General features: G+C 38.9%; 1 protein-coding gene across 1 annotated transcript; it reads left to right on the top strand.

The window, feature by feature from the left end:
- The first annotated feature begins 183 nt into the window (after window positions 1-183).
- On the top strand, window positions 184-9,425 carry LOC118410921 (stomatin-like protein 1). Its single transcript, XM_035812831.1, has 9 exons — window positions 184-401; window positions 837-940; window positions 1,358-1,424; window positions 1,955-2,037; window positions 2,602-2,805; window positions 3,757-3,812; window positions 4,137-4,297; window positions 7,321-7,533; window positions 7,981-9,425. The coding sequence occupies exons 1-9, from the start codon at window positions 245-247 to the stop codon at window positions 8,181-8,183; spliced, it is 1,248 nt and encodes a 415-aa protein (XP_035668724.1). The 5' UTR covers window positions 184-244; the 3' UTR covers window positions 8,184-9,425.
- The last annotated feature ends 424 nt before the right edge of the window (window positions 9,426-9,849 follow it).

Below are 9,849 nucleotides of genomic sequence, written 5' to 3'. Positions count from 1 at the left end.
GGCAGCAAAACAACCTAAAAGTAGCTACCTTTCAACATGATTACTTGATAAATATAGATACATGTACTTAATTAAGCAAAGTTAATAGGTGTAAGTATTATTATTGGAATATTATTAGTGAGACTGTATAGATTATATGGTGAAGAAATTGCATAAAAACGACATAATAGAATTCTATTCCGTCGCCTTCGATAACATTACTTAGAAGGTAGTGGAGCGGGTGTGAGGCGGTAACGTGAAAACCATGGCGTTTTCTGGGGTAAAATATTCACAGATTCCGACAGAGGAGGAGCACAAGATCGACTTCAGTTCTCCCTTCACCTATGGCTTCAACAAGGGGAACCCAGCCGAGGGATTCACCTACAACAGAGGCACCAGACGACACGAAGACGAAAGCACAGGTACCGTATGATGTTGCTGAAACGATTCGTTCTGTAGGTCATTTGGTCAACCCCCACGTATCGCAGTTGTATTCAATTTCATGGAAACATGTTCAGATCACGTTATGTGTAAAATGATGTGGATCATAAGTCGTTTGCTATTTTGTTATCGGTGCTGAATAGTCGTAGTATCTGATCAAATAACAAATCTTCAATTATTACTATTAGGTTATGACTGATTTGAGTGTGTTTATGTGGTGTTGCTTGTCTGGTTTGAAGCAGTTTTGGCGTAACATTTGCATGCGAATTGCATGGATCATTTTTATTGAGAGCCCCATAAACCTCTGCCGGCCTGTATTCGCATCGATGGACCGTGACAAATGAGTTATTGATCGAGAGAAGAAGCTGTCAGTGTCACATTTGATTTTATGGTTTCCCTGCCGTCCTGTACTGCAGCGCCACCTAGCTGTTTTGCTCGGTGCATCCACGTGCTGGTGACCTGTCTGTGTTACCTGCTGCTGGTCCTCACCTGTCCGTTCTCCGCATGTCTCGCAATTAAGGTATGTTTAGGAATATGACTCCCTAAGCCGTCATCGACAGAATTTAACTTGTAGATGTCATGTAATCCCTTGATTGTAGCACCATTGTGAAATTATGCATTGCCCTGCACACTGGAATGATGATAGGGTTAGGGGTTTATAGGGCCAGGGTTAGGTACAGGGAACACACTACATAGTGCAACCGTAATCATTATGGCTTCTTAAAAAAATCTCCAGCTGTCACAGGGTGTCTCCATTACATACCTATTTAAAAATCTTTTCCATTGTTAGTTTGGTATTGTCAATGTTGAAATGTCATACATTTTTTCTATAGTCATTAACCAAATGAAATACTCTGTTTTTTAAGTACATTAAGAATTAAGCATATGAGAAGAATTTTTATATGATATTGGAAGTTTCCTTTTTTTATCATGACAGGTCGTTAAGAATTATGAAAGATTGCTGGTGTTCAGACTGGGACGGCAGCAGCCCCTTAAAGGACCAGGTTTGTGCTCTGATTCCTCTATCTTAATTATTAAAAGATTTTCAAAAACCACTATTCACTGTTTTTGTGTATGATTTTGAAAACCACTTCCGATGTTTTCAATAGTGTTTCTATGCATGTGTGTAACGTTACATGTATGTATGTACTATGTAGATGAATAGAATAAATAAAAAAGGCAAGGATGAATTGTCTTTATATTTAGTAAGTGGGTAGGTATGTCTTGATAGATCTCGAAATAATTAGGTTTTGGGGCCCCTCGCAGCTTGTGGTGGTATTGCAGCAGAACTTTCAGTTTTGATATTCCTTGTGCTGAACATGCTATGGTCATGATTTTTAAGTTGAAGACAGGTCGGGTTGGCCCTCATGTAGCCTTTTTGAAACTGCAAGAGTCGGTTTAGTTCTATTATGTCGTTCAGAAGTCATCAACACGATACAATAACTTGGGCCTCTGGAATCCTCCAGAGCATTATGGATTGTTGAACTGACTGTATTCAAAGAAACATGGTACATGTACATTGTATGTTTTACAGGAATGGTGTTCATACTACCTTGCATAGACAGGTGTAGACGGATTGACATGAGACAACGGGCATTCAATGTCCCGCCTCAAACAGTAAGCATTGTCTTTATTTAGCAAGTTTTCTATATTGTGATAAGTAGTCTCTGTGAGAATATTGTGGTAAAGCTGATTGTGATGATGGTGATAAATTTCAGAGCTATATATATGCATAATTCGTACACAGTGTTGTTGCCTTTGATCTTTGATTAAAAGATAGAAATTGATATTGTCTATTGTACATACAAAGCAGACGTAAAGCCATGTTTAAAGATAATGTATGAACGTGTTTGTAACAATCAGAATTTGTTTGAATTGACTTAGTTTTTGATGAGATATCTTTCATCTTGGTTTTGCGCCCCCATCTTTAGGAAGGGATAAAATGGGGTTCCCGTGTTCGAGGAGGTGCCTCAAGGACATTTAAGGAGAAGGGCTTGCAACCCCTCCTTGTGAAAGTACATATTGAATATACTGAAACTACATGGAAACTTGCTGCCCTTATGTGCCACTTGGTGCTACAAGGGTCTGAATGAACTAACACCCAGAGTTTGTAACAAGCAGATACCAAAGCTGATGTTTTTAGTTAAAATCATAACATCTGTACTATCGTTGACATCCCAGGCCTACACAGAAGACGGCGGTGCCATCTCTGTCGGTGCTGATGTGTACTACCGTATTTATGATGCTGTCTTGGCGGAGACGATGGTTAAGGACCTGATTGGCTCCCTCCGTGTCGTAGCCCTAACAACGGTGCACAATGTTCTTCTGAAGAAAGGGCTGTATGATATCGAAACAGACAGGAACAGCCTGAACACAGCCTTACAGGTATCTGTGTAACCTACAAAACCTTTAAGCTCTTTTCAGTCCCTCCCTTGAAGTGAGAAATTAATGATCCCTTTTCCAGTATGATCGTATGACCCTCAGGCTAATTTTTTGCTTTAGTTGCGAGAGCCTCATGGAAAATTCCAGCTGATTTCTATCATGATTGAGAGGAATAGTGAAAAGAGATGCATCTGTCACATAATTCCTCGAGTTATAAGTCATACTCTCATGAGTTCATGGAAGTGTTAACGTCCCTGTAAGTCTCTCAAGAAAGTACCATGTCAGGCGGCAGTGTCATGGCCATTCTCTCCCCCGTCCCCCTGAGCACCAGGCAGGGGATGAAGCTTTGCAGTGGCAAGTTTCTCAGTGGTTCCAGGGAGTAGTTTATGACAACACTCTGGGGGCACTACCCTGGGAAGCCAGACAGGACGGGTAGCTTGCGAGATTTGTTCACGAGTTTTGTTCTGGAAGCCAAGGCAGCCAGCCCGCTACCGACCTCACATTAGCGCTCCGGGGAGTTTCAGCCCGGAGGCAGGTGGACTTAATCGGGCTTAAACTCCCCGGGGCGCTAATAAGAGCTCGGCGAGCATGACTGTCTTGGGCTACCGATAAACTGTCCAAGCTGCTCGACCCCGGATGGCTCCCAGGGTATGGGGGCACCCACGAACGGTTTTACCAACATTCCTTATAGATGGTCCTACAGTTATGCTGAAATTGTTGCTGTATCATCATCATCATGGCATTGATTGTTGCTGCATCATCAATCGTTGCTGCACCACTTGATCAATGAAAGGATTTTACTAATTGGATTTGATGTTAATGTCAATGAGACATTTTCTTCTGGATCTCCAACATCTGATTATAAAGATCATCTGGGCATGCAAAAAAGTTGGACGTTTAAAACTGATAATGGACAAGATAGAATAGTGAAACATGTCCATGATTCGATTCCAGAGGGAGCTGAATAAGAGTGCAGAAATTTGGGGAGTGGAGATCAGCCGACTAGAACTGTGAGTATTTCTACTGGCTTCTTTTCCTGTAGATACATAGACTTAAACCTTCTCTAAATGCATCCTGTAGCTGAAGCACACCATTATGTCATTGATATCATTTTCTTCCTTTCTTCCTTCATCCCTCCCTTCCTTTCTTCCTCTGTTTCTTTTCTTCCATTCTCTCATTCCTTCTTTCCTTTCTTCCTCCATTCTTTCCTTCATCCCCTCCCTTCCTCTTCTTTTCTTTCTTTGTTTCTTTGTTTCTTTCTGTAAGCACCATTGTTTGACTATACTTCTATTTGATTACTAGTACTTCAATTTTGATGTGTTTTTCTTTGTCAGGTCCCAGATCACCATCCTGAGGCCTCCTGCCAATGGGCCGGTACTGCTCCCTCCTAGCAACAATGGACCTGCCCAGGGTGGACCGGCCATGTCCCCACAAGTACAGACTGTGTTCCAGATGGCCCAGCATTTCTTACAACAGGCTTCAGGGGGAAGCAAAGGTACGGTGTCCCTACACTGTGGTAAAAGGACTGTCAGCTAGTCAAAGGAGGACCAGGAAAGATAAGGGGAGGGTCAATACATTTTTTCCACTGGGTTGTTTTAGAGAAAGATTGTACAAGAATGTTGGCTGGACTGGAACAGCTTTTAAAGACTTGAACATAAGGCCATGTGGATGCAATTTCATAAATGATATCCTTTGGGAACCCTAAAACTGACGTCAGTGTGCAAAAAAAAAAGTTTCCCAGAAAAAGTTGCCTTTTCAATTATGAAACTCAAGTGGTCAGGAAGGTTGAACAAATGACTGAACACAAAGACTATGGTAATACCAAACGATAGATTCTTTATTTTTGTTCTTTCACATCTTTGACTTTGAAATTGACTGGTATTCTATAACATTAGTATCTGTTTTCTGATATTATTTTCACTTTATGGCTCATGTTACAGCATCTTTGTACAATATGGTCAAAAACTTTATTTAAAATGGACGAAAATTAACACACACACCTGATCATCAATATAAATCAAATCAACATGGCCTTACTTGACAGAAAATTATTTACACCCTCCCCCATCCTTCCCAGTCCATCCCTTAAGACAGTTGTCATCAATGTTTCCACAATGTTCAAAGCTGTGGAGAGTTTTCAAACTATCACTGAGTATTGAGGAAATAATCTGAAACAGCAGAAATCTAATTTATTACTTTCTAGGTAATGTCAACAATGCTGATATCAGTTCTTAAGGGAAGACTGAAGTGTATTAAGGCACCCAAGGTGCTAATGAGATATGACCATTTGCTTTGTAAAGTGGCTTGAAGTGGACAGGCTGGCATTGTGATGGCAAAGTCATTGTCATTGTTAAAGTACCTATGACTCCAAAATACAACATGAAGCAATAGTATTATTCAGTGAACAATATCCACCCTTCTGATGTTTTTGAACATCAAATTTTACAAATAATTTTTCCTGCTCTTGATTCCTGCTGACAGTTAAATTTCAGCCGTAGTAAACATGGCAGCCAATTCTGAACCTGGTACCACTTGCAAAAAAGTTCTCTTGAGAAGCAGAAAAGCAAATATTATGAAAACTTACAATTGTATATTTTACCATGATTATTCACTGTTTGCTGCTCAAACATTTTTTTGCAAGTTGCTGTGTCAGGTGCCAAAAAAGTTACTGTGTTTACTATGACATCACTGGCAGAAATTAATTTGATTACCTGGCGGCAGGAACAGCTAGAAGTATGATTTGTAATATTTGATGCTGAACATTAGAGGAGTGTACATTTTGTACAAACGTTTTTTTGTACGTCTATGTTCATTGAATAGTACTTCCAATGGTTTCTTGTAATCAGGAACTGTTGTAATTTAGTATTATTGTTGACATAAGCATATTGACCAGGAACCTCCATTAAGAGGATGTGAGTTCTTAGTAAACACTTTTTCAGTCAGTAAAATGACATGGATGCCTGCACAGTTGCATTACAGATTTGCAATGTTTTCCTCATGCGTCATTTTTGCTTTTTTCACTCCTGAAACTGGAAAGAAAAAGCTGCAAGGCTGATGGCTAATGCAAAACCTAGACTGAGAGGTAACTTACAAATCTTGCTGCCTTGTCTGGCAAAATGCTGTTGCTTATAATGCACTTTTTTTACCTTTTATTGTGAGCAACAGAGCACAAATGGAAACATCTTTTTATGTTCCAGAATCTTTTTTGCACTCACATGTCATAGTCAAAGAAGGATGGGGAAGGATATTTCGCATTTCGGAAGTTCCCATAACACAGACATTTATGGGAACTGTACAATAGCATGGATATTTTTGAGTATATTAGTGGTATTGTTGCTGAATATGGGGAAAGAGGTCAATTGGTTTCTTCCACTTCTGTACAATTTAAATGCGAATATATATCATATACATATGAAAACAATTTATGATCTATGAAGAGTAGATAACATAAAAAAATAAAATGTCATATTTCAAGATCACCCCTTCTATCCCTTCTTACCCTTATTCATTATTTTGTTTTGTGCCTCTTTGTATTTTGTGTCTTGTTGTCAGTCATTCATGTTCCAGTTTAAGGATGAACTGAAAGAATTATATTTTACTTGTCAATATGAAATTCTGATATCCTCCTTCTAAACTTTTCTGGCCTTCAAGATGTGAATGTTGTGATAGACTGTTGGAGGAAGAGGATGGTGGTAGTCATTTTACCTGGATCTGAAAAACCTGTAATGTTTTGTACAATTGGCGTAATGCAAAAAAAGGACACAAGTGTCTATTAAAGAAGGGCATATAGAAGAACAATGAACATTTTTCAGCCTAACTACCGTATATTCTCGAATAAAGTACGCACCCCAATTAAAGTACGCACCCCTGATTTTGGACAAGTCTTAGACAGATCTCTGGGACTGAAAGGTAAAATGGAAAAACTCAAATAAAGTACGCACCCCTTCTCCACCAATTTTGAACAGACCTTTAACTGGATAAATTCAAATTTATGATGTTTTCCCCAGGTTATTTTGCATGAAATTTTGCATGAAATAACCTGCATTTACACTGTCATTGTCTCTATGAACTTGTGAATTGCCTACTGCAAATTATAAAAATCACTGAGAACTGGTAGAAGAAATCAGGAAAAACCAGTTGTACAAGTCAAAGTCACTAACTCAAAAGGATTGTATGCAAATGCCAATCTTATGTAAATCATGTTTAGACAATTTCTTTGTTTCATGTTTAGACAACTACAAGACAACAACAGTGTGCATGTTTTGAAACATTACTAGAAGTGTAGCTCCACCTTGCTTTATTTTAGGCTTTTTTTTTACCATTTCTCTGTGCAGTGACCTCAAATAAAGTACGCACCCCAACTTTGGCAACAACTTGTAGCACCTTTCCAATTTTGAAAAGTTAAAAAAGTGCGTACTTTATTCGAGAATATACGGTATTTTTCTTCTCTAAAACAGTATTTTCTATAAATGTACAGATAAGACAGCACAGTCTTTTGTTACTCCTCTTGTTATTCAGGTGGAAAGACTGAACAAGACAGGTCTATGGTGGCAGTCTCTATCCCAGAGTCCTCTGGGACAATGTCTGCAGATTTTGGTCTCAGTCCCAGGGAACTCCTGTCAGCTGTCAAACTCCTTCTGGATGAGTCCATTGTTGAACAGGTGGGGGCAATCTACCAGTTTGAGCTGGAGGGAGAGGACGGTGGCACATTTTACCTCGATCTGAAAAATGGTAGGATATCATCTATTGTGCACATTTTACAAAAGAAAGTTGCAATGGACTGTTCCGACTATAGCTTTAACATATAGAAAGGTTGTGTGCTCTGAAACATTAGTATCATTATCATATTTATTAAGAGGATGGGGAAGCAAATATTCATGTTTTAAGTACAGCAATACAGGCCAAGTTGGTGTAATGTTGTTCGAACGCATTCTATATCATTTACGGATGGACAAAATGACATAGACAATTTGTGAGCAAAATCCTTCCTATGAGCAAGGAGCTTTTATTGCTATGAGGAAAGCAGTTTGTCTGGTTCCAAATTCTCCCTTTCCCTTTATCCAAAGCATTTCAAGCAGTCCAAATGATTCATTGTCCATGTACATATAATACATGTACTAATGGTAGACGTTTTAAGACAAATATGAAAATTTGAGCTCGTATCTTTAAACCCCACAGGAGGTGGTGATGCTGGCGTTGGTCCACCTCCAAATGAGGAAGCAGACGTTGTCATGACGATGTCTGTGACTGACATGCAGCAGCTCTTCTCAGGTGAGCTCCGCCCCTTCCAGGCCTACAGCAGCGGCAGGCTTCACGTCGAGGGAAGCCTCAGAGTCGCAACACGATTGGAAGATGTTGTCAGCAGACTGAAAACATCATAGGCAGACCAATTAAGGCTCATAGAATTTTTATTTCAATTGTTGGATATATTAAACTGATGTATTTTTATCTTTATCACTATCTTTTGTATTGGTAACCAAAGTTTACTTTTTTCATTATGTCATGTACCAACACAGATGAATTTTCAAGGAGGTTTATAGCTTTGTAGTTGCTATTTTTATTTCATTTATTTGTGCCAAATTTCTCTGGTTTGTTTTAGAGTGTGTATTGTGAACATTTGTTCATGCTGCTAACTTGTTAGTTGTTTTGTACATTGAATGACAATCAGAAAACTAAACATAACATGCAGGTTATCATGAGTGTGAGTCTCAGATGCATGTTTGAATCATCAAAATGTGATTACTGTAAATGCAGAAATGTTCTTGTGACCTGCGATTTGGGCTTCCTTGTTCTGTGGCTCAAGTTGGGTCTGAATTTGTCATTTCTACTTATTGATCAGACACTGAGTCTGTACAGTGATCCAGGATCTACTCTGGCCTTTGGCCATGTCTCAGCCACCGTGGATGTACAGTTAGCTGACAAAAAAACTGTTTACAGAAAATGTCAGCATTATGTAAATTGCTGTTTTGAGGCTATTGAAAATTATGCTAACAAACCTTCTCAAACAATTGGTATATGACCCCTGTCTCAGAGTTTTAAATAACTTGCCGCAAGTCAACTCTGTGCATTCACGCAAATGAAAAATGTAACTTAGCCCCCCTTGCTGAGGGACTTGAGACGTCTCCTCTTGAGGTGACTTAAGTCGACAAAGGGAAAAAGGTACATGTACTTGATTAGCCTAAAGTCCTATTGACACAGTCCTGAGTCTACTCTGCTGAGTCAACTTGGAGAAAACGTGACACCGTGTAAGTTGGGCCTAAATCATTAGGAATTCTGAAGAATTTATGTCATTGTGTAAACTGATAAATCTTTTTGCAAAATTACACATAAAACCACCCCAAAAAAAATCAGGAACTCAATGGCATTCTTGTGCATGCTGCATTCTGTGGTTGTAATTTTTTTATGATATTTGATTATAGACTTACCTTGATAATAATAACACTTGTAATAACTGTACATACAATTGTGATGAATGTTTGTATCAGTGGAATAACTGATGGTAGTATCCTAAATATTCATAAATAAACACACTACATGTACCTGAATATCCATTGTTACAATTTTCAGGAAATAAGAACCACATGTCTATATCACATTGTGCAATATTACACTGTGAAATTGTGTACTAGTATATTTCATTATTTGTATCTACTATGATCTAGGTGTCTACTATAATTTACTATGCGTTGATCCTTGTGGTGCCTAGTAGGAGGGTCTGCATGCTCTTTTCCGTAAGGCGTAGGCAGGCCTTTTTAATTCCCGTAATTCGTAGGGTAAGCTATTTTATTTCACGTAATTCGTAGTGAGGATGGAAAATTTACCGTAAAGCGTAGCCAGTGTATTTCACGTAAGGCGTAATCTAGCCTAAAAATTTCACGTAAAGCGTAATTAAGCCTAAAAATTACCCGTAAATCGTAGCTGGCCTCCCAAATTTCGTAAGTCGAAACGTAGTCTACCAGTAAATTTAGTCCTTCAAAACACAGGAAATTGCGTTTCAGAGGATCAAGATTTCAAAATTTCGCCGGACCTCACTTGCGACTCCTTTCA

This window comes from Branchiostoma floridae, chromosome 3 (assembly GCF_000003815.2).
Source record: "Branchiostoma floridae strain S238N-H82 chromosome 3, Bfl_VNyyK, whole genome shotgun sequence".
Lineage (NCBI taxonomy): Eukaryota > Metazoa > Chordata > Leptocardii > Amphioxiformes > Branchiostomatidae > Branchiostoma > Branchiostoma floridae.
This window is presented reverse-complemented; position numbering and strand designations above follow the sequence as displayed.